This window comes from Puccinia triticina, chromosome 17A (genome assembly GCF_026914185.1).
Source record: "Puccinia triticina chromosome 17A, complete sequence".
NCBI classification, from domain to species: domain Eukaryota; kingdom Fungi; phylum Basidiomycota; class Pucciniomycetes; order Pucciniales; family Pucciniaceae; genus Puccinia; species Puccinia triticina.
In genome coordinates, this window is record NC_070574.1 from 3,011,342 (window position 1) to 3,036,363 (window position 25,022).

General features: G+C 49.9%; 4 protein-coding genes across 4 annotated transcripts; 2 read left to right on the forward strand and 2 right to left on the reverse strand.

Annotated features, from left to right (window-relative positions):
• Positions 1-11,223: 11,223 nt before the first annotated feature.
• Positions 11,224-13,064, reverse strand: PtA15_17A261 (uncharacterized protein; the record flags this gene model as incomplete). Its single annotated transcript, XM_053164359.1, has 9 exons — positions 11,224-11,368; positions 11,467-11,699; positions 11,761-11,883; positions 11,942-12,030; positions 12,117-12,262; positions 12,341-12,538; positions 12,620-12,655; positions 12,732-12,844; positions 12,921-13,064. The coding sequence occupies 9 exons, from the start codon at positions 13,062-13,064 to the stop codon at positions 11,224-11,226; spliced, it is 1,227 nt and encodes a 408-aa protein (XP_053028334.1).
• Positions 13,065-13,424: 360 nt separating this feature from the next.
• Positions 13,425-15,919, forward strand: PtA15_17A262 (uncharacterized protein; the record flags this gene model as incomplete). The annotated part of the gene is made up of 4 exons (XM_053164360.1): positions 13,425-13,571; positions 13,728-14,603; positions 14,669-15,441; positions 15,574-15,919. The coding sequence occupies 4 exons, from the start codon at positions 13,425-13,427 to the stop codon at positions 15,917-15,919; spliced, it is 2,142 nt and encodes a 713-aa protein (XP_053028335.1).
• A 1,251-nt stretch (positions 15,920-17,170) lies between these two features.
• Positions 17,171-18,838, reverse strand: PtA15_17A263 (uncharacterized protein; the record flags this gene model as incomplete). Its single annotated transcript, XM_053164361.1, has 5 exons — positions 17,171-17,424; positions 17,510-17,747; positions 18,539-18,561; positions 18,684-18,739; positions 18,816-18,838. 5 exons carry the CDS (start codon positions 18,836-18,838, stop codon positions 17,171-17,173), a joined length of 594 nt encoding a protein of 197 aa, XP_053028336.1.
• A 4,384-nt stretch (positions 18,839-23,222) lies between these two features.
• On the forward strand, positions 23,223-24,404 carry PtA15_17A264 (uncharacterized protein; the record flags this gene model as incomplete). Its single annotated transcript, XM_053164362.1, has 2 exons — positions 23,223-24,153; positions 24,217-24,404. 2 exons carry the CDS (start codon positions 23,223-23,225, stop codon positions 24,402-24,404), a joined length of 1,119 nt encoding a protein of 372 aa, XP_053028337.1.
• Between the last annotated feature and the right edge of the window lie 618 nt (positions 24,405-25,022).

The following is a 25,022-nucleotide window of genomic DNA, read 5'->3' on the forward strand; positions in this document are numbered from 1 at the left end:
TATAAGCGAGAAATATGGAAAATTTGAAGTGAAGCTTGATGCCGCTTATTGAACTTGTGAAAAGTATGGTCCAAGTGAAGTGGGTACTGAACCCACAACCTTGTGTACTTTGAGAGTCAAACTCACATACTCAGCATTCATGTGTGATAATCTAACCATTGAGCTAAGTACACATTGCATGGAAATGAGTTTGAGGTGATGGCACACATAATATGCAAGAGGTTTCAAACTAAGTGCATTTAACATTGGCATTGTGGTACGCTGCAACTGAGCAGACAATCTACTCTCAATACCGCTGAACCGTTTCCAGTCAACATCACCAATCAACTTCTGGAGATAGAAGGTGGGTCCCCTATCTCAAAGCATGAAACCAGCCTGGCCACGGTGGCCTTGCCGCAACTATTGGATTACCAGAAGTGGCATGATAGGCTGGGCCACACTAGCACCGGCGGCATTGCACAAGTAGCCCCTGACAAACTTGACCTTACCAAAAAACACTCCTGCAAGGCCTGTATGCAAGGAAAACTCGCCCAAATTCCCTGAAAAGGTTCATTCAAAGACAAAAATGCACCACTTAGTGTCATCCACGGCGAACTGGTTGGGCCAATCTCACCTCCCACAAATGGAGGCGCTTGTGGATCAGTACAGTGGGTACATTCACATGGTCATCCTCAAAGAAAAGAGTCAGGCAAAAAAGGCCATTCTAGACTTCAAGGTGTTCTTTGAAAAACAAACGGGACTTAGCATGAAGAAGATCATATCCAACGGCTGTGGTGAGTTAGTGAATGGCACCCTCAGAGAATACCTAAAGTCCAAGGGTATACAGCACAACGTGGCGCCGGCGTACACCCCTCAAAATAATGGAATGGCTGAGTGAGCAAACCGGACCATCATTGAAATGATGTGGTGTCTGCTTATGCAAGTCAACTTGTCCCCCAAATGGTGGGCGGAGGCGGTACAGGCAGCTACAGCCACGATGTGGTGATTTATATAGGCAGGCGTGGCAGAATGTCCACTCAGAGATAGCACGGGCAGGAATGCACAGAGCGGCTGAGTGCAGAGTGCATTCTGGTGACATAAGCACTGAGGATGATGTCAGAAAGCAGACTAAGAAAGATTACGGAAAGTCGCGTGCAGATGGAATGCACAAATCGCGGATTTTGGATTGGATAGTTGGACCGGAGCGGAAAGACAGGGCTGGACTGCGGAGGAATACACTCGTGGACTGGTAGTTATAGCAGCCGGGCAGCAGGTGAGCCAAAGCAGCCAAAGAGGGTGGAATTGGGGTGATGGTGGTGGCAAGAGACTGACTGAGGGGGGCTAGACAGAGGGTGTCAGAGAGGAGAAGAGTCTGGGATAATTACGTGCGGGAAAGCGGGTGGAGCTGACGAAGTAGTGCGGGAAAATGTTGGATCTGTGGGATTGGGTGGGAACAGCAAATTGTGTGGAGGGAAAGAAGGGGGTGGAGGTTCATGGTTTCTCTTCTATTTTTTTTTTCCATCATCTTACTTACTACTCATCATTGTACTTACACTTACAGACATACTAGAGTATTAGAAGAGTTTTATGTGACCTTAACTTTTGCTTACGGGGATTACTTGCGGAGTTCAGAGCTTTATTCACTTGTGGATTATTACACTATAGATCAGACTCATTGAGGAGCGCTGAAGGCTAGCGGAAAGCAGCAGTGCGGAGCTGAGACACCAATAATCACTCAGCCCAGACACATATATTCTTGAAGAAGGCGGCTAGTGGACTTTTCTACCCACCAACCAGTCTTCATTCTCACAACAACCAACTGCCTTCCCTCGCTTGCAAAAGGAAAAGCCTCCCCTCTTGCACTGATGTTCAAAGCAAAACCAAATTTCAATTTCTTCCAACTGTTTGGCTGCCGGGTTTGGATCGTCAAGCCAAAAAAGAAGAGGGAGACAAAATTCTCCTCCATCTTGTGGGAGGATATATTGCTTGGTTATAAAAACAATTACTCATCCTACCAAGTCTAATGGTTCAAAGACAAGGTCATCATAACGGTGTAGGACTCCAGGGATGGATGGGTAATCAAAGTTCCTTTGAGGGGGAAATAAATTGTATGATATGTTGAAAGGATATTACAATTTACGGGTGGTTTGAAAGACCTGCCCCTCTAATAGTACTATCAACACTGGGTTGCTACGCTATTTCAGCGCTACGCGTTAGCGTAGCGGCAAAAAGCGCCCATCTATTTTGCATAGCGTTAGCGCGCTGTTAGCGCCGCTACGCTGCGCTAATTTTTCAGCGGCGCTAACAGCGCGCCAATTCTTTGTTAGCGTTAGCGCGCCGCTACAGTCGCTACGCTACGCTGCGCTGCGCTACAGCGCTTTTAGCGGAAAAAAAGCCCATTTTTCCCGCTAAAGGCGCTGTAGCGCAGCGTAGCGCGCGCTCTTTTGCGCCCTGCATGTGTAGCGTTAGCGCAATTGCGCGCATCTGCGCTAACGCTACGCTATCAGCTAAAATAGCTGCGCACCGCGTGCGCGTAGCGTTAGCGCATATGCATGCAATTGCGCTAACGCTACACTAAAAAATAGCGCATTCGCGCTGCGCTACGCTACGCTAACCGCTATGGTTAGCGTAGCGACCCAGTGTTGGTACTATGCAAATAACCAAGAGTCTTGTAATCAATATTTAAGAAAATGTGGCAGATTCCAAGATAGCTCTTACTTTTATATAGTAATATCTATCAGACCTAAATATATCTAATTCAATGTGTTTTTAGACCGGTTATAAATAAGGATAACGTGGTTTGTTATGGTGAAGTTCCTCTAATGTTGTTGATGTTATAATTCGTACTACTACTTCTACTTCTACTACTACTACTAATATGCTAATAAGGAGAATGAGTTGTTGGTTGGTTGGTTGGTTTTTGATTGTTGATTCTACTGCTGAACTAACACTACTGACTGACTGACTCTAAGCTACTCAAGACTACTACTGCTAAACTACCATATGTGACCAGACCTCTATAGGTTGATGGTGAAAAAGAAAAATTATGGGGGGGAGAAGAGCTCCTTTTATATTGAAGAATGAGGGATTTTAGCTCCAGGGGAATGTGTTTGAGGGAATTTAGCTGCAGGGGATCTCAGTTGCACAGCATATGTACACCTGTACTGCACAGCCACACAAGCAACAAGGGAACTATGCTGCAGTGACACAATTTGTACACCTTATCTGCCTGCATATATTGCACTGCCTGATGTCATGTGTTGCTATGTACCCAAGCCATCTTTCATATCCTTCAGAATGTGTTGCTATGTAACCAAGCCAACTTCCATGCACTCTGCACCCAACTAGAATACTCCTCCTTTCCAGGATTTGGGGGTCAAAGCCTCTATCTGCTCCTCCTTCCTTCCTCCTCCCTTTTCCTTGTATCTACGTTGTGTATTCTTCATTCCAATCCGCAGTGGCTACCAAAGGGTGTATGTGTGTAAATGTTGTAACTGGTGTGCAAGATTATCTCCTCCTCTTCTAATGGGTTCCACTTGTGTGTAACTGTACTATCATAATACCTTTTCATATTTCCATTTGGCATTGCAACAGGCACAGCACACCACAATGGCCAAGTATGTTCATTTTGACAAAGTGTAAGGGTCAGGAGACCCTTCACTATCCGGATGCGGAGGGAAAAGGCAGTGAAGCCTTGGAGAGGTTTTAGAAACAATCTTGGGGGCTTTATCTCCTAGAGCTAGCTCAGTGAGAGGGGGACCAGTCCGGGTTCTCTCTACATACAAGATGGATCATAGAGGAAGGAGGAGAAAGGGAAATGAGAAGCTTACCTAGCTCAGTGAGAGAGGGATCAGTCCGGGGTCTCTACTGAGCTATGCGGGGAGTGGTGAAGTGTGGACTATATAGATGAGAGCTTATATAATCAAAGAAAGGTCTAGTGTAACCTTGTGAAATAGAAGAGGAGCGCGGGGCTTCACACAAATCTAGCTTTCAAGAATTTCCAGAACTGAACAAGAGCCACACAGCACTGGGGCTTGATAAGCTACCTAGCTTTGACTCAACAGATCCGCTCCCGTTCAGTGAGGAGGAATTCCTGACCAAGGACCAACACAAAGCTTCAGAGGCAGAAAAGTTAGAGCTTGAGGCCCAAGACATTTCCAGTATTGTTTGGGATCTTTGCTCCAGGAGTCCTCACATCCAGAACGCTTCCCACGGCCCACTTGAGACGCCTGATGACTCACAGACACCAGCTCCACAGACAGGAAGGCGCTACACTTGGACGCTGGCGCCTCCAGCCCATGAGATCTCCAGTGGCATTGACTCCGCTAACATAATTCAGGGCAAACACCTACGCCAAGCATCTCTCATCAAGATCAAAGCTGACCCCAAGAACCACAAGCAAGCCATGAGCGGTAGAGATGGCAAACGGTCACCTGGGACCCGCCGGCGGGTACTCATTGGGGTGGCGGGTGCCAAGTACGGGTACGGGTGTCCGTTTTTGTGCAATTTTTAGGTGGGTACCCGGGTACCGCCGTTTGATACCCGCCAATAATGCTACCTTTTTCCCGCTGTGGATGTCCCCGCCCCCCTGTCCTGTGTGATATCCCCGGCTGCGGCTCCACCAGCTGGCCGAGAGAGATCCCTCTTGGAGAGCTGGTGCATGTACTAGCCTAACTAAGCCTCTCGAACGGGGGGGGGGGACCCCAACGTCCCGAAGGGACTCTCTGCAGGAGAGGCTTATGACTTATGTCATACTTTTTGCCTGAGAGTTTGGGGCTTTTGTGGCTTTTTATGCCCTTTTTTCCTTTTGTCCTCCACACAGCAAAAACTGACAAGCCTTTGCTGAAGCCCTGAAGGGTCAATATAGCTGACCATCTTGGCTTCATATCCATGTCCTCATAATGAGGATTGGATGCATGAGCTGGATTGGCCAAGGCATATTTACCAGAGCTCGGAGAGCTTGGATCCTGTGGAATTGAATTGAATGAGCATACTGTTTTCCGAGTTCAGTTCAATCCACACATGTCATACAGCCCAGAATACCCCAAAGACCATAAGTTTGGAGGGTCATGGGAGGAGAACGCTTGGACTTCCAGAGACTTGTGTAGCGGCAAAAGATAGGGAAGAGTGAGACGAGTTTCATGATCCAAAGGGAATGCCTGGGGCCCTTTGGGAACAGGGTCAAAATTTGAATGGCACAAAACACCTGCCAAAAGGCCTCAAACCCTCAGGCCAAAAAGTGGACATTAGTCCCAAGTCCCTCCTTCGGAGGTCGCGCTTCGCGCAAGGGCGCTTTGCGCCAGCCCAGGCTGTACCAGGGCCCTCCGAAGTGGGGGACTTGTGTTAAGTTAGGTGCATGTATATCAGCCCAGCCTCTTGGCGAGCTGGTAAATACATGTACACATGCTTGCCAAGAGGGAAAACTGGTATGCACACACCAGCTCGCCGAGAGGGATTCCTCTCGGCAAGCAGCCTCTTGGCGAGCAGGTATTCACACACCAGCCCGCCGGTAGGAATCCCTCTCGGCGAGCAGGTATACACACACCAGCTCGCCGAGAGGGATTCCTCTTGGCGAGCAGGCATACATATACCAGCTCGCCGGTGCCCAAGAGGGATCCCTCTTGGCGAGCAGGTATACATATACCAGCTCGCAGCCCCCGAGATGAATCCCTCTGGGCAAGCTAGTGAATGTACCTGCTCGCCAAGAGGGATCCCTCTTGGGCACTGGCGAGCTGGTATATGTATACCTGCTCGCCAAGAGGAATCCCTCTCGGCGAGCTGGTGTGTGTATACCTACTTGCCGAGAGGAATCCCTCTTGGTGAGCTGGTGTGTGTATACCAGTGCTCGCCGAGAGGAATCCCTCTTGGCGAACTGGTGTTGTGTATACCAGTGCTTGCCAAGAGGAATCTCTCCCGGCGAGCTGGTATGTATACTTGCTCACCGAGATGAATCCCCTCTCGGCGGCAGGTATACAGATACCAGCTCGCCAAGGCCCAAGAGGGATTCCTCTTGGTGAGCAGGTACATACCTACAAAAAATAACTTGGCAGGTACCGCCGGTACCCGCCAAAAATACCCGGGCACCGCCGCCGCGGGTGCCAAGTACGGGTACGGGTATTTGTTTTGGGCCAAAAAAGCAAGCGGTACCCGGACACGCGGTGGGTACCCAGGTACCGATTGCCATCTCTAATGAGCGGGACAGATTGCAACAGCTGGACGCAGGCGGAACAGAAGGAAATATCAAACATGCTCAAGCACCAGGTATGGGTATTCTTCCAGCAATTGCAATCAGACAAACCCATCCCATCTACCTGGGCATACAGGAGAAAGCTAGGCCCTTTGAAAAAATTCATTGAATTCAAAGCCCGCATCTGTGGCCAGGGATTTTGGCAGGTACACAGAAGAAACTTTGATGCTGTCTACGCTCCAATTGGCAAAGATGTTGAAATTACTCAGGTGAAAAGAATTGTGTGTTGTGAGATTTGAACCCACAACTTTCTACATTCATGAGAGCTGCTCTTATGCCCCTGACACTGCCAGCAAATGGGTGACTAACCAGATTTTGTTGCGCTGACATAATCCAAATTCAAATTCAAATTTCGCCCCCCAGCCCAGTCGTCACCTGGCTGGGATTTCGTCACCTGCCATTCTCAATGGCGGGTGCAAGAGCAAAGAATAACACCCTTGATGGCTGGTTAGCACCGGCCACCGAGAGGATATGCACATTTCCCTTGATGGACCGTCCGTACTGGACATCATGAGGAACACACTACACACTCTTGATGGCCTGTCAGTACCGGCCAACAAGAGTAAAGCACCGCCTGTAATCTCAATGGATGGTACTGACCAGCCATTGAGAGATGATACACACACACCTTGATGGCCTGTCAGTACGCCGGCCATCAAGAGGAAAGCACTGAGCTGTTGATGGCCGGTACTAGCCGGCCATTGAGAGAAAAGCACTAAGCTCTCAATGGCCAGTACTAGCCGGCCATCAAGAGCAAAATTTGATCTTTGACACTATATGTACTCACCTTGCTCAATGGCCCGTCAGTACTGGCCATCAAGAGGAACATACCACACTCTTGATGGCCAATCAGTGCAGGCCATTGAGAGTGTAGTATGCTCCTTTCAGAGATGGCACTTGGTACCCGCCGGCGGGTACCTGTCACACTTCAGCACATAATTCTATGCGCTTGCAGGCGCCCATGGCGGGTGCCAGGGGTTCCATTTTAGTAAAAATACATACAGGGAGCTGCACACGCGCAATGGTTACCTGCAAGCGCATAGAATTATGTGCTGAAGTGTGGCAGGTACCCGCTGGCGGGTGCCAAGTGCCATCTCTAGCTCCTTTCAATGGCAAGTACTGAAAGGCCATTGATAGAGGTGTGTATAAACATTGAGTACAAAATTTTGTTCTTGATGGCTGGCTAGTACTGGCCATTGAGAGCTTAGTGCTTTCCTCTTGATGGCTGGCTAGTACTGGCCATCAAGAGCTTAGTGCTTTCCTCTCAATGGCCCGCTGTGGTATGCTTTATGGTATCCCATATACCAAAATCAAAATTTTCTGCTTTTCTTTTTTATTTCTATTAGTTTTACTCTTAATCCCCCTTTTCCTCTTATCAATCACTTAATATTCCTCAAGATTCAGCTTCTAGGGACAAATTCACCCCTAGTCTTGCCTTACAGAACACTCATAATGTCACTCAGTCAGAAGTTACATACTCTTACACACTCACAATACCCCTTACAATCTCAAACAGTTACACAATCCACATTTACAACACTTAGTTACACACACGGTCACATACATAGCTACACACATATTTTCACATAGCTGCATCATCACTTACATACATACAGTGTACACATGCAGGCACTCATGCAGATGCTAGCTGCATGTGATAGCTGCATGCACTAAGCTGCATGCGCTAGTGGATTTTTGTTGCATAACAACAGCAGGTGACCTGGTTACAGCATGACTACACTAACATCCTGTCCTGACCAATCACACCTCCTGATTCAGCCTGCATGTCATAACCCATAATCACCTGTACAGTCCTGACCAATCACATTCACCCATTCAACATATGTACTAGCCAAAAACCCTCATGTACCTAGCTAAAATCTCTCATGTGGAGCTCCTCTGGAGCTAAAATCCCTCACCATTGTCTATAAAAGGTGTAAAAATCACTCACATGTCACACCCGTGACACCTCTCATTTAATTCTCACTCCAATCCTTTGCTCAATCATACTGATCAACATCCACTCCTCAAATCACTCAACTCACCGACTACTCATCAACAACTCCTCAACATTCAAGAACAACTTCCCTTCACCTCAAAACTCACTCTCATATCTTTCTTCTTTCTCTTCTTCTTATCTCTTTACTCTTAAATCCTCACTCGTGCCCTGTCCTTCTTTGTCTGGTGAGATTGTGCTAAATCTTTTCATCCTTGCTCTTATTCTCAACTAACCTGTCTTCTTCAGTTTGTCCACACCACCCATCTATTCTTAGTTCTCATTTCCTTGCCTTCTTACTCACAAATCCCTGCTCTCTCAAATGTTGGTTCTTTTCTCTTTATCTCGTCTTTTGATCACTTCATGTCTTCCTGACTTTTTCTTCTTAAGTGTGTCGGCTTTTATTTTAGGCAATAAATCATTCTTCAAATTCTTTTAAAAGGAGGCTCTCCTCCCCTGTTGTAACTTCCCCCCAGCAGACTACCTGCACTCAGTTTCCCCTATAACAAAGTACAAAACTGCTCACTCCACAATATATCAGTCACCCTATATTTTGGTTTTACACACATTACAAAACACTTACATACGAAATAACAACTCTACACAACACTCACATTACATAACACAAACCTCTGAGGGGTCCTCTTTGACCAACTATCACCTGGTTGAAGTCCAGACTCCTCACTCATAACACATTTTAGCAACTTCATCGCACCCACTTTATAACAACAGTTATCTTTTGATAACACTCCACTATCACTACATTAAACCTGCCAATCTGAGATTGGTGGGCTTGTTTTAGTGTCTAGTGAGCCAGGAAAGGCAGAGGTTTCCTCATACATCCCTTTCCGCACTCAGCACCCGGTTCTCAGGAACACTTTTGAGCTTTACACCGCTAGTACCGGCCATCAAGAGCTCAGTGCATTCCTCTCCATGTCCGGTGTACTGACGGGCCATCAAGGTGTGTGTGTATCACCTCTCAATGGCTGGTCAGTATCATCCATTGAGAGTACAGGTGGTGCTTTACTCCTGTTGGCCGGTACTGACCGGCCATCAAGAGTGTGTAGTGTGTTCCTCATGATTTCCGGTACGGACGGTCCATCAAGGGAAATGTGCATATCCTCTCGGTGGCCGGTGCTAACCAGCCATCAAGGGTGTTCTGCTCTGCTCTTGCACCCGCCATTGAAAATGGCAGGTGACAACTGGGCCGGGGGGCAAAGTTGAATTTGGATTTGGATTACGTCAGCGCGACAAAATCCGGTTTACGTGACCCCTTTGCTGGTGGTTTGAGCTAAACACACAGTTGGTCTTACTGGTGATTTTGGTAAATTAGATCATATAGCTTGGCCCCTCAAATGGAGCTTGAAGCATATATTCCAACAAAAGCCGCCTCCTTAAGACTGCTCATCTCTTTTTCTGTCAACCACGGGATGAAAATACACCAGCTCAACATCAGAAACACCTTTCTCACGTGCCCGCTGGAAGAAACAGTCACATTTCTCCCACCTCAAGGTTACAGCTGCCCTCCGAACTTGGTCTTCCACCTAAAGAAGGCTATCTACGGCTTACGCCAGGCCCCGCTTGTCTGGTAGAAGCGCTTAATGTGCTACCTCAAGCCGCTAGGCTTCCAAATTTCGGTATCTGACCCGTGTGTATTCTGGAGGCGCAAGGCAGACGGCAAGCGGGCCACCTGGCCTTTTGCACACGTGGACAACATTGTCATAATCAGCCATAGGCCGGAGGTCTTTAGTGCTGAGATGGAAAAGGAGCGTGAAATCAAATACCCAGGCAACGCCGAGTTTCTCTTAGGAATGAACATAGATTGCTTCACAGGCGGTCTGCAGATCAACCAGACACAGCACGTCCAGCAGAAGCTAGTGGAATTTGGCCATGACAGGGAACACCCTGCCTCCTGCCTATTGAACCCAAGGGAGAGACTCTCCAAAGCAACTGCGCATGAGATCAACACACTCAGGAAGCTGAACATGAGCTACCGGGCTCTTGTGGGATTGCTTACCTACCTCAGTATCCTCACCAGACCGGATATCTCTGTATCAGTAAGCCAACATTCCCAATACCTGGAGACTCCAGGAACCAGGCCCTGCGAGGCCACTGTGCAGGTATTGTGGCACCTATCCGGCAAGCCGAAACGTCAGACTTGTCTGCAAGCGTTTGGAGTCCGCCAGCCTCAGAGTGTCCGTGGATGGGGACTGGGGAAGCTGCCCGGATACGAGGAGATCTACGACCGGGATTGTAGCCACGGCCGGCTTGCATCTCCTTGACTGGAAATCCAGTAAGCAACCTAAGTACAGTCTCTCTTTCAACCGCAGAGGAGGGCTAACCTTTCTTTGCAGCTGGGCTTGCGCCTTGGTCTGGCCGCGCAAGCTTCCGGAAAGGTTGCTGCGGGCTTTGGTCTGGATTCCTACAAACTGCTGTCACTTGCCTGACTTTTTCTTGCAGTGGGGGGTGCCAGTTTTTTTCTTGCACAGAGACAAGCATATCCAGATCGCACCATCTGAATGCCCATGTTATTGAGCAAGGGGGGAGGAGCAGGAGCTCTGGAACAGGGAGAGCAATTGGCAAGACGGGTCTTTATGGTCCTGTTGGGGCTCAAAGTTGACTTGCAGATCATGAAATCAACATAAAATTACAAATTATCAAGCTGGAAAAAATATAGGTATATGGGCAGTGAGTTCCCCGTGATTTTCGGCAGGGGCATAATTCAAGGATGTCCGTTCCCAGGTTCACCATGCCACAACACAAGTTGCGCATGATTTTTGGCAGGGAAATAGTTCAATAATGTCTGTCCCCAGCTTCGCCAACACCACAACGTCCATCATTAATTCCTTCAAGTAGTAGTAGTAGTAGTAGCAGTAGTAGCAGTAGTACAAACAGGCAAGTGATAAACAAGTGATTTGAGATCGCGAGACCGACGACAAGTTTGCCTCGCAGAGACGCGAGTCGAATATACAATGAGAGCTGAAGCTGTGCGGGAGAGGGTTCACGCGTATTGGGCGATGTCGGCGGGATCGGGGCCGGGCGGAGGCGCAGTGGCGGCGATATTGCATTGCCAGAAGGCGCGATGCTGGTCGGGCGTGAAGGCGCCGACGACGCTGTGCAGGACGCCGCGGTTATGGAACAGACACCTGACGGGCCGCCGCCATCCGTCCGCGAAAAAACAGGCAGAGGGTCAACAGAGGCGGGCAGCCGACGAGGGGGGGGGGGAGGAGAGGGGGGGACTGACAGGTCTTTCTCTCTCCAGTCGTGCGCATACACTAAGGAGGGCGCTATCCCCGGCCGCTGCAGCTTGTAGAGCAGCGCCCGGACAAGCGCCAGGTCGTCGATGGTGGCCCCGTCGGGATACAGCGCCCGATCCGCGCCTTTCGCGGGGCCTGGGAGCGGCGCGATCAGCAGCTTCTCGGCGCCGCACGGATGGACTTCGAGATGCAAGTCGCCCGTCACCGGGTTCTTCCACAACTGCCATCCCAGTTTATTCAATACCCCAAAGTGAAGAAGGATGGGTGTGGAGATGACTGACGACGGGGAAGGTTTTGATCTTGGCCTCCTCGACCGCCGGGAGCTGGCTCCTCGGGAGCTCTTTCCCCTCGGTCTCGAGCCCGAGCCCGGTCGATTTGGCTTTCGCTTCCGACATCCACACGTACTATCCACAATGCTCCTCGGTCAGTTTCCCTTTTTGTGTAGAGGAGGGGGGTGCGTACTGGATGGGGACTGTATTGGACGCTGGTCCGGACGGCCAAGCTCTTCAACTCCGGCGGCAAGACTTGGAACATTTTCTTGCCGCTGACGACTTGATCAAGGATGTGTGATCCGGAGGATGGAGCAGGTGTGAGTGAACAGCAACGGAGATTGGGAGGGGGCAGATTGGTGATTTACAGACGGTGGTGCCCAAAGGAACCTTGAGCTCGTCGCCCGTCCCGTCATCGTAGCGGCAGATCTGGGGCGCGCCTTGGGGGACGCGCAGGGCCTGCAAGGTGGTCACTTTGGGCGGATTGAGGTCGTACAAGGCCGCGTCGATATGCCTTCCCCCCAACAACGATGATTGAAAGATCAGCAAGTGGTGCGGGGGGAGGGATCTATGCCGGATTGGGTGAGCATACCAGCGGTAGAACCGGGTGTGGCCCTTCTTCTCGTCCTCCTCTGAGATGACGTCTTTATGGAACGTCTTGTGATGGGGGTGTTTGAGGACGGGCAGTGGAGTGAGGCCGGGGGCGACGGCCTGGTCGGTCACTTGGCCGTTGCCGATCAGCTGGACTTGGGGCTGGCCGGGCAGGGTCTTGAGGTCTGGGTGCAGGATCCTGCGTAGATAATCCAAAGAAAGAGATATGCGTATAGGTGAGATGTGGAGGTGAGGTGTTGGATTTCAGATGGAACTCAACGATTTAGCTTGCAGGCCAGACGTCTCGGTGCCATGGCTGTCACGTGCAACGCCACATTCTGGGGAAAGTCAGCAAGAGGGGCAAGGAGGTTCTTGAGTTGATGAAAGCTAACCCGTAGGAGTTGGAGGCGAGGTCGAATCTGTTGGTGAGCACGAACTGCTGCTCGGGGCTCAGCGTGACGCCTCGCCACAAGACGATGGAATGTCTGTAGAGAAGCTCCTCCAACTATCCCCCGCGAAAAGAGAAACAAGCAAGGGATTATTGGCTGGGTGTGACGGGTGAGTGGAGGGAGTGGATGGACCTGTTTGAATTCGTGGTCGGACATGGTGAGCGGGTCGAATTGGCCGTCCGTGTACGAGGCCAGGTCGACGACGACGCCGAAGTCCTGCGGGATGTCTGAGTCTGGGGGGGCGAGGCTGGCAAGCGGGGCGGTCTTGAGGGCCATCTTGGAGGATGGTGGTTGTGTGCGGAGGTGGCTGGAGTCAGCCAGCTGTCCAGGCCGAGGGCGATGACGTCAGAGCCCCCTGGATGGTGGCAGTGCTCTTTGAGATTCAATTGACCCTTTCCGTCGATGGGATTCTAAAATATTACAGCGACTCGCCGGTGGTTTCGGCCTGTCCTGTTCCGACTTTGCAGTCAGCCCGGGATCAAGCCTCCCGGACAAACCATTGGAGGAGAGCAGGCTTGGGGTGAAGCCGCTTGGTGCGCCGGCTGTCGGACTGCTCAGCCGGGCCGAATGTGAGATGTGCCCCGGGAGCGCCGGCTCGGAGTGGCCGGGCGGCAAGTTTCGAGGCTTGCAGTTGGCATGGCGAAGAAGAGCGGGACAGCCAGCGGACTCGCTGCCCAGCCCCATCTGGCCACCAACCACACCATGGACTGCCTCTTCAGCGACCCACGACTCAAGCAGCACCATCGACAGCAGCTGCCCACGAAACGGACACCCTCCACCCCAGTCAGAATCAAAACAGCATCAGCCGAACAGCAGCCAAAGAGAATCAAACTCAACCACACAACAACAACAAACGAGCTACCACCACAACCACAACCACCACAACCAGCACCACAACCAGCACGGCATCACCAGCAGAACGACAGCCACGACAGTAAGCTTACCAAGCGAAAGAACCACGACAATCCCCAAGCCAGCCAGAAGAACAGCAACCCTTCAGATAACAAAAAAACTAGCGGTATCCAAAAGGATACCAAAACTGAACCAAACCATAAGAAGCCGGAACCGAACCGCAAACAAGCGGGGCAGAACGACCACAAGGCTGAACTGAACAGTACCAAGGCGGGGCAGACCGACCACAAGGCTGAACTGAACAGTGCCAAGGCGGGGCAGACCGACCACAAGGCTGAACTGAACAGTGCCAAGGCGGGGCAGAACGACCACAAGGCTGAACTGAACAGTGCCAAGGCGGGGCAGACCGACCACAAAGCGGGGGAGAACGACCACAACGCTGGACGGGATGGCCACAAAGCTGGCCTGAAAGACGATAAAGCTGGACTGAAAGACAATAAAGCTGGACTGAAAGACAATAAAGCTGGACTGGACGATCACAAGCCTAAACAGAGCGATAACAAAGCTGAAGATAGCCAGAGCGACGGCAAACCGCACGAGATCACCAAGACTCGAGCCGATGGCGAGAGCGAGACCAGGAGCCGGGCGACGAACCACCAGGACTACCAACAGCACCCGATCATCCCGCGCTGCGTAGACAAGACGGTGGCGCCCTACTCGGCCAGCCACCCGTTGCATGCCGAGCCGGCGGCCCGCAAGCTGACCAGCTCGGCCAAGCTCGTCGCCGCCCATCGCAGCATGTTCAAGCCCTGGTTCACCGACCAGGACCCCGCGCGTTGGCCGTTCGTGAAGCAGGAGCCCCAGCTCAGAGTCATCTATCCCACCGGCGCCCATGAGCTCTTTCCCCTGCTCGTGCCCAAGAACGACCAAGACGAATATCGGCCACTGGATGACCTCTTAAACGTAGCTCTCCAATCTTCTCTCTCTGAAACACAAAATCAACCCCCAACTAACCAATGTTATTTTAGGTCATTACCACCACGCTTACATACTACCTCACGCCCCAGCAATCCCTCCACTTCTTCTCCGAGCCCCACCCGATCACATCCCACTCCGCATCGGCCTCACATACCCAGCCTCACGACTTCAGTTTCCTGAACCGGCGCTCGCAGGACCGGTCGTCGCCGGAGACGGGGGGGACGTCGACGCTGCCGAAGATCCCGCTTTCGGACCCGTCGCTGGACCTGAGCGGCAAGCCGTTACTAAAGGAGCTTCAGCGGGCGGTGCGGCGGAAGAACGGGCCACTGTTTCTGGGGCTGGTGGGGTGGTACAACCGGGTGATCAAGCATCTGATCGACGGGGGGATGATCGGGCGACAGATCGCGGGATTCGTGGGCATGCCGCAGGGCGTCTGGGAGACGATCCTGGGGCAGACGTATGACCGCCAAGTCGGCCCCCAGTTGGAGCTCTTGCAGGGCTACGAGACCTGGAGCAGCAATGTCTATGGCGAGCTCAAGCCCCGGTTCGTCTCCGAGATCATCCGGCTCGTCGGCCTCCGCCCCGGCATGGTCTTCCTCGACCTCGGCTCAGGCATCGGAAACATCGTCCTCCAGGTCGCCCTCGAAGTCGGCTGCGTCGCCGTCGGCTTCGAAATCATGGACGGATGCGCTACCCTCGCCAACCATCAGTGTCGCGAGGTCGTCGGCCGCGCCCATTCGCTCTGGGGAGTCAGCCCCGGCGCGCCCCTGCTCTTCCAGGCCGACTTCACTAAAGACCCTCGGGTCGGCCAATGGCTGCGACAGTTGAGCACAGCCCCCTCTCCTCCCCGATCCCGTCCGTCTCAAGCCCCGTCGACCTTTGCTGACCTATACATATATATTCTCTGTCTCTCTCTTTCTGTCTGTGTGTGTGTGTGTGTGTGTGTTTTGTGCAGGGCGGATGTGGTCCTCGTGAACAACCAAGTCTTCACGCCCGACCTGAACGAGTCCCTGAGTCTGCTGTTCCTGGAGCTGAAAGACTCGGCGAAGATCGTGTCCTTGAAGCCGTTCATCTCGAGCTCCTTCAAGCTCAACCAACGCAACCTGCACTCCCCGCTCGCCATCCTCACCCGGCCTGCCCTCCGCCCCACGCCCCCCTCCACCCTCATCTCGACGAGCCCCGGCGTCTACAAGTACCCCTCGAACTCCGTCAGCTGGACCGATAACCCCGGCGAATTCTTCCTCTCCGTCGTCGATCGCTCCCAGCTCATCAACTTCCAATCCTCGCTCAACTCCCAGTAATCCCCTCACAGCCTCCCCCCCTTTTCTTCTGAATCAAAAAAATCACGCAACCTCTCTCTCATCTTTTGAAACACGCACCGATTATCTTCTCGCATATATCCATTATCTCGGCCTATTAATTGTTTATGTGTAATTTCTGTGTTAGGTAGCAAGGAAATCAGCTTGGCTTTGTTGGAAAGACTCCAGCCATACATGTATTCATGTGTGTGTGTAAATAGGCTTTTTACAGAGCTTCTCAGGACATGTGAAGGCAAGAAAGTGATAACCCAGGACTGTGTCAATCAGATGGTGGATGGTAAAAGCCCAAGAGAACCCCTCCATAAAACCATACCTGCACATGTGCTTCTAATGCTGGGGAGGATCTGACAACAGCCAGTCTGCAGAGAAACACTCATTACCACATGATTCTCAAGGCTCCCACGCAATACCTAAGATCCATTGATGCTTTCATGACAGGCTCGAGAAGAAAAGCAGACAGACAAGAATAAACTAGCTAACCATGTAAGTGGAGATACAGTGCCCCCCACGACTTCTCAACTCCCCCTACAGGGGGGTTCCAAATTTTGGAGATTCATTTTCCAAAAATTCTTTTAAAAGTGGGCTGATGCTGGGCTCTTTTTGGCCCATTTTTTGATGCAAATGTCACATTTCACCAACCAGACCTGGTAACATGCATGATAATAGTCCAAAGTCATTGAAATTTCACTGGACCCGCTGCCAAGAGAGCAATGAAGAAATATTCTTCACATTGCCACATTCCAAAGAGTGTACTGATGGATATGGCAATCAACAATAACTAAGGAGGTATGTACATGTTTACATAAATACCTACACCTGTAGTATGTATGTACATAGATAATTTAGTCTCTAAATACATAATAAATATTCCATAAGTCCATAGTACATGTCTGTAACCACATACTATGGTCTTAAAACCAGCTGTTCCAATTTTTGCATCTGAAAAAAATGAAACTTTTTTTTGAGGCATTGCACAGACTTCAAAGTTATATTTTTGAGTTCTCCTACGTCTGTAGGGCTCAAAAATGTATAGTTTACATGTGATACATGTCTGGTGACTTTGAACACATTGTTCAAAGTTCAATTTGTTTTTGCAGGTGCGGGGTAGTTGAGAAGTCGTGGGGGGCACTGTAATAGTCATGGAGGAAGCTTTGTGAATGTGGCCTAAGATCTGTATTCAACCAGTACCGGAGGATGCGGAAAAGAGTAGGTACAACTGCGCCTGAGTTCTTACTAGCTGAGAATGAAGATACAAGATCTAGGTGTCTGGAGCAGATGTGGCAGAAACACCGCCTCTGTACCTCCATGAGCAACATGGCCATAGGCCACCGTCACAGCATGCCGACGCAGACAGACATCCTGTCTGTTATCAACAGGGCTCATGGATATAGTCTGTGGCCGGTTCGACGGAAGTCGCAATGTGGAAGATGTACCCATCTTGGTGGCCGAGATGGAGAGGTGATGAAGCATTGCGTTCCGCGTTCGTTCTGGATCGCCAAAAATAGTGGGGTCGAACCGTCGGTCGCACTGTTCCAGATCAGGCAGGGAGGGGAGAGACAAGACGGTGCCTACGATGTGCGCGCCGGACGAGGACGGGCATGTTGCTCATCTTCGGCTTCCGCTTGCTTTGGTCGCCCCTGGCCATTCTTCTCGTCTTCAGAGGATGGATCTGGTCGATTGCTGCTTGGTCAGGAGGGCAACATCGATTGGCAATAGGGAAAGATCCTTCCTCCTTGAGCGCCGGAGTTGACTCGCCAGGATAGCCAGAAACACGGGGCGAGGCCCAAGAAGGCCGTCCCGGGCGATTTCCCTCAGATCAGGCCAATGGCCTGATGACATCATCATCGGGCCCGGGCCAGCCTTCCGCACTTCCGCGCCGACGCCTCTTCCGCAGCAACCTCGAGCCGGCTGTCTCAGTCTGCGAGTCGCTTGGGACAAACTTCAACCCGTCAACCCGAATACACGACGGTGCATGCCCTGAAGGTGATATCTTCATTCGCACAGCGATCATTTTTCGTCAGGTTCGGGATCTCGCTTGAGAACTTATCGCCGAACTCACCTCGGCACCCGTGCATAGAGATTCGGGACGAAGAGATCGGATATAAAAGAAGGTCCGACTGCTCTGAGCATAGGATCGTGCAAGATATTCCTTGTTTACTCCGAATTGGCTGTCCTTCTCGCTTGGTATTATATCAATCAAGTGCGCCAGGACCACGCGTTGGGATATGCCGTATTCACTAGTCACACAACGCGATCGCCGCTTCCTCTTTGTCATTCGACCGGATATTGTAACCGAAAGAGTGGGCGTGCGAAGCAGGCGGCTGCTGGTATACATGAATGCAATCACGATGACGGCGGGTGCACCCAATTGCAGAATGTTCCTGTGCCGAGAACTCTTCACCGGGATATGATGCCCGAAGTTCAACTTCAGACCATAAACTTGCATGCAAAAAGCATCTGCCGTCGAAAGTGAGCAGGGTACATAGTCGTGTGGCACATGAAAAGCCGCCCGCGTCTTGATCGGATCACTTGCCAAGGGTAGGTGTGTGATGCATCGCAAGCACTCCGACCTGACTCGTATACGAGGATATGCCCTCTGACATTAGGGTCTCTGCGTCCCGTGACTGTGAGATGCAGGTAAAGAAGGAGAAGGTTGATTAGTCAGAAGGCCTGGGTGTTGACAAATATAAAAACTCTTGCGACTAACCTAATTGGATCTTTAGTGGTGATGGGCGACGAGTCTAACCGGTCAAATACGAGGATATGCCCTCCGACATGAAAGTCTCAATATCTTGCCACTGGCTGCAGGTAAAGAAGGAGTAGGTTGGCTAGAGAGAAGTTTTGAGTGTTGATGAATAGGAAGAGCCGTGTGACTGACCTCATCGGATATGTGGCGGACATGTGCAATGAGTGGGCTTTGTCAAAGCATCACAGGATATGCCCTATTTTTTAGGACTGAAAAGGAGACCAACCACCTGGATGATTGTCGGGTCGCGAACATGAAAATCAGCAACGAAATCGGTCGACCATGTGATCCGTCTGGAAACGGAGCAACTACTGACCGACAGTCCACCTGGCCCGTTCGGCTGATGATAGAGCACAATCAAAGACGGGACCTGAAAAGGTGCCCTCCGATTAAAGTCGAATGCAATGCAGTCCTTGGGGATGCCCCGGCGGATAAAATCGCGCACTCGTCGTGTGAGAGGACTGCGTCACTGCTCAAGCGGACCCAGATGCTAGAAAAAAAATCAAAGTCAGCGCGATCTGTTTGTACTTAGGGTGCGGTTTGAGAAAAAGGGAAAAAGGTAAGCACACATATGCCATCCTATGAGCCGAAAGTCTGTAGGCTATCGCAGAAAGTGACCGGCCGGTTTGGCTTAGAGATAAAATGAAAGACAGAAATGTTTGGTGCGGTGCACTTTGTTGGATACGCCCCAAAATAACTAAATCCAGTTCTACTAGCTAGGGGATATCTACCCCACAAAATCTGATTGAGAGAAGCAACATTCAGATTGTCGAAGTGAGAGAAAAAAATGTGCGTTGGTGTACACAATGTTGGACACGCCCAAAACAACCAAAGCCAGTTCCGGGGGATATCTACCCTACAATACATGACTGGGAAGATACGCAACGAAGCAACACGGAAGTTTGGAACGCTATAGCTGGAAGGCATGATCAAAGTATTTGTGATGGGTCAAGAGCCAGGTCGACCAGATAATCAAACATCAACATGAAGTCCATTCTGCCAAATCGGCTGATGATGCTAGTTAGACCTTTGGTCCCGTTCCTGTTTGCAAGGCAACCTCGCACAAGATCATACATTCAACCGAGTTAACCAATGGATGATGTAAGCATCGTGATGCTTGAAGATATAAACGGTCAAAAAATTGCAATCCATCAAGACATAAAAGCTCAAGCAAATCATGCAACTTAGAAATATATGAGCAGAGGCATTATGATGCTCGACGGGCCATTTCAGTCAGACACATGGAAATGCGCTGAAGTTTGGTGTCTTCTGATAAATATTTGCGAGAGACTGCCGAATCGTCTTCGAACACGTTAACGCTTCAAGGGGATATGTAGTTATGATGATCAAGCAGTGCGAATCAACTTGAGAAATAATTCACGAGAGGCTCATCCGGATATATGGGGTAGGAGAGACCTTGCCGAGTAAGAACAGTGAAACTCAGGTACGATTGAGAGCGTTCTCAAGAAGACAGCCGGAAAAGTCTCAAGAGAGTCGATCGGAATGGAAGTGAATATGTAATCCAGACTGGCTTGAAAATCTGGGGGCTGGAGGAAAGGGGCTGGAGGAAAGGATCGTGGAGTAGTCGGAGAGTCGGAAAGGAAAATATGTGGATGGGAGGGGGATGGAGCGGATGGAGAACAAGTTCGACCCGGATGGTGGCCTTTTTAAGTCCAGGTGAGTCGCGAAAAAAAAAGAGTCTTTGGGGTATCATTGATACGACCAATCACAATGCGCCGTTCAAAGTGGAGCCTGAGGCCCCAAAGAACAAAGGCGATGCTGTTTGTTTGTCCATTTTATTGGAGTCTACTCAGTCTGCCTAGAACTTTCGACCGAGTCGGCCCACCTTTTTATTCTCCTTGTAAGCTACTTCCCCCTGGGCGTAGGGCTCTTGAAGCTAATTAAACCGGATTGCGACTACTTGACTCTGGGAGGCACCACTACTGACCCGTTTTTTCATATTCGCCACAGTTTATTGGTTGACATGATTTTTCAGGGCATATTAAAGCCTGTACAGGTCACGATGAACCAATCAACCGGTTTCTGCTCATCAAGCATCGAGGAGAAAGCGCGTTCCACTCAAGTCACCGATCCCAACCGATTTGCGCGAGGTACTTCTCTACTCATCGCCCGATGTGGTGTTCGTTGGGAATAACAGGCAAGTATGTAGTCTAGCGGACACCAGCAAATCAGCGTATGATCCGATACAAGTAAAATCCTTAGAGCACTCAAACAAGGCTGAATGTATCTTTCATTCAAAGTCCACACTCGAGCATAATCGAGAATCGCTCAGCCGACTTCCGTCTTTGGTTATGTATAACTGTCTTCCCCTTGCTGACTTTTTACGGTCAATCAATCAAGAAGTTCAAGCACGCTATCCATCTACTGGCCAAGGAAAAAAATTTACATCCATGTTGACATCATATACGTCGGTGTGAGCGCACGTTTGCAAGGATTGTTCGAAAATATACTGATTGTCGTGGGACGACTGATTTGATAAGTACTAGCTACACAGGTATTTCCAGGTTGACTTTTCCAACTTGTCTTGGTGGAAATGAGAAGAGGGGCCTTGAAAGGGACCCCATAAAGACGATCTGACGCCCAGGAGGATGTCTCATCCCCGGCGGTACAATCTGTACCAGCCGGCTGATGAGCAATCCTCGTCGGCGCGTGTCTGTGCCGACCGGCCGATGATGAATGCTGCCCGCATTGGCTGGTTAGTACAGATCCTACCTACTAGCCGAAAAGGATTCCTCGCTTCGCCGGGGTTGACGAGCAATTCCAGAGTGAGTCTATACCTGCGCGCCGAGGAGAAGGCCGTCGGCCGGTCGCCAGAGACCTTATCTATGGACCCGAGTAGGAGGATGTTTCCTCCTTCTCGGGCCGGCGTCTTCTTGTCTTTGGGGTGCCCTTTCAGGAACCGCTTCGTATTGCCAGGAGGAAATGCTCGAAAACATTTACCTGGAAATCCCCGTGTACACAGAGGTTTTCAGGTGTTTTTGGGAGGCGCGGACGGAAGGGGTTGCGACGTCGGGTCGGGTGACCGGAATCCTCGCGTAGCGGGAGTTTCCTTTGGTGAACATACAAAGTATAGAGGCCTCTTTATTTTGAACCCCATGAGTACATAGCATGAGTGAGTTTGGTGAAGCTGCTGCCTTGTGTTAATGATACAGAATCTTCAGCCTGAGATTATTAGTTCCTATAGATGGCAAACCTGAAAGCTTCATTGCAGTAATAGCATTATTTTTTAACAGTGCGCGAAGAGTTTTTGGCAGTGCGCGAAGTAAGTCCGATTTTTTATGCCATCAGAGTAATTATGAAGTAGATGTCAAATAAATAAATTTTGTGCCAGTATTCTAAATCGACTAATACAACTTATTATATGTATATGGAAGTTAACAAAAAAATCCCCTAATTGGTAACTTTGGCCAGGACACGTTGCACACTTTCTTGATGATCTTGAGCGAATGATTCTTAGGCCAGTGTCTGGCAGTCCACTGCTATTTTTGTCGATGTCATGAGGGGGGAAAGAACTGTAACTATGAGTGGGATTAATGATACAAATAACTTTTGCTTTCATGTTGCTTACCTTGAAGATGATTAAAGTCTAGGTTGACATTCCTTGGGGTCTTTCGTTGCACACCTCCTGCTTGTTATGTGGCATTTGGTAAGGCTTTGGTCCAACATAAACTCCTGTACCTGCGCTACATAGCAGGATCTGATTAATGGACTCTGCATATCCGGAGGTTCCCAAGCCTTCAAGCTCTCTGACCGCCGGCCCCCGCGACCTACCGGGACCCTGGTGAACCACCACCTGTCTCCGATGCCGACTCGCATCGCCTGCCTTGAGTTTGACTTCTTCCGGTTCCTCGCACAAAGCTCTCATTGATACATACACACCCCGGAGCAGCACAAATGACTGCCCATGAGCATTAGATCCGATCTGGTCTACATATAACTCCTGAGAACGAACAGGGTGTGAGTTGACAATGGAGGTGGCAACAGTTGTTGGTCCACCGAGAGGCCGCAACTGCCAAGGGAAAAAATGAGCCATTGCTGACTTACCGCACGTGCTTATGATGGACTTAATCCCGCGGGTTGTGGATTAACAGTCTTACCACCAGCAGGATTGTATTCAATTTCCTTGACTCTACATTAGTAACCTTGTTACCGGCATCTAGGCACCTATCAGCACCTATCCATACTTGGAAGTTGATAGACATACGATGAACAGCTAGCGGCAATCATGATTCATCCGTCGACTCAAGAAAGAGGGAGCTTCCCCTTGTAGAGTTTAGGAGGCTTCAAAACTTCTGAAAATGGATACCCGCAGGAAGCTCTCTTACCCCTTGTCACCCGTTCTCGCATTGCTCCAAGACAGCCCGCCAGACTGTCATCTGACGGCCAACCGCCCCATACTAATCCACGATTCGTAACAGCCCCAAAATCAATATTTCTACAGATTTATTCCGTTTGCTATTATTTTGCAGCCTCATCAGTGGTATTCTGCTACCCTAACTCCGTTCGCTGCCTGTGACAATGCTGGATGCCTTTACGCGATATTCACGTCCAAAATTGATTAGGCGGGATTCAGGCTCATCAACTCATGGCGACGGGACTGCCAAGGCACAACTGAGTCGACGAATCAGCTCCGATCAACCACGGAGGGCGACAGAAGGCCCTGATCCTAGCCTGGCTGCCAGCAGCAGCGCTGGGAGCTTATCCAATCGTAGCAAAGACGGTCAGCGGGATGGCCATTCCTTAAAGCAGACATTGGCCAAGCTTCGTCACCAGCGACTGCGCCCTTTGAGCCTGTTTACCGCCAATCCAAAGATCATACGGACCCACCGACCCTCCCGTTCTCGCGAGTCGATAGAATCAACCGATTCTGATCAGTCTCATGCAGGCGCCGCGGGACGTCCCCAATCAAGTAGCACGCACAGCTCACACGTCATTCCTAGAGCTGTACTCGAACATGGCGGCGACTACGTCATGGTCCATTCTGAATATGTGCAAGACCTTCCAGATTTCTTGCCACCACCCAACTCGATGCCTGAGATTTCTTCGTCTGGCGTGTGCCTGAAAGACGATAAGAAAACATGGAGTTACAATCTCGGAGGTCTAACGCGTGAGATACGATCATCGGAGAGGTTAGTGGTCGAGGAAGGAAGCGACAGTTCGTTGGACGATGAGATGCTCGATACGCTTTGTACCCTTCGCTATACGATCAAGCAGATGAAAGAACATCAAAGACAACCCCCACAATTAACCGCCCTCGTCAAATGCGACTCTTTACCAACGTTCGGCTTGGCCTCATCCGAACACAACGGTTTATCGAGGACTTTTTCAGTACCTTCCCGGTTCGTTGAGGATGAGACAAGACCTTTCGGTCCACTGAACGGCTTCAGTTTGCAATCTTGTCTGGTCGCTCCTGCACATCGTTCCGCCCAGCTTTCAGTGATGGACTCAGGTAAGACTCCTATCACACTTTCGGGTTTCTTCTTAGCTGACAACTTCAATTGATTAATTACAGATACTCACTGCTCCCGAGTACACAGCTTTAGTGTACCGAATCCAGGAAGTATGGAAACCGAAGACGAGGCCGACGACACCTCGTCATTTTGCACGTTATCGGAAGAAGAACCGGACTATCAATCTTGTCCATACGTTCTCCCCATCTGGCCAAATCTATCATCTGAATTACACCCCTCTTTCGATTGATTTCTACGCATTACTATTGCGTCTACCAACTATAATTTATCTGCGAAGAATTATCCTGCCGGTCAAGATCCGTCAAGGGATCGCACGGTTATGAATATCAAACAACTTTTTGTCGGAGTAAAAATGACACCCTATATTTCAAGTTCCTTTCCTCATTAGTTTAGTAATATTCAGATTAGGTCAAAAATAAGCATTGTTCAAAATCATTGTCGAAGTAAACATCAATGACATGCAACCTTTTGCAAATTTTTAATTCATTTGAAGCCACGCCAAATCTGCCAATGTGGCATCATACAGGATGAGCAGCAACTCAGAAATCAGTTTCCAGTAACAACTTAATTCTTGCCAGATAGCAATGGTAACTCAGCTACTTGTAAATATTCATGAGGCTGATAACAGAAGTTTTAATTTATGACACAAAATATATATTGATAAAGGATCTGACTGTATCTTGTGTCTAATCCAGCAAATGTTGGAGTGACCAAACTCCAAAAAGTGATCAAAATTAGATTTTCAAGAGGCTCACACCAATATTTATTGGAGTGAAAACCCATGCATTCCAAAACCATGGTGTAAAATTTTGTGCGCTCAAATCACTAAAAGCAAAACTCTAGAAAC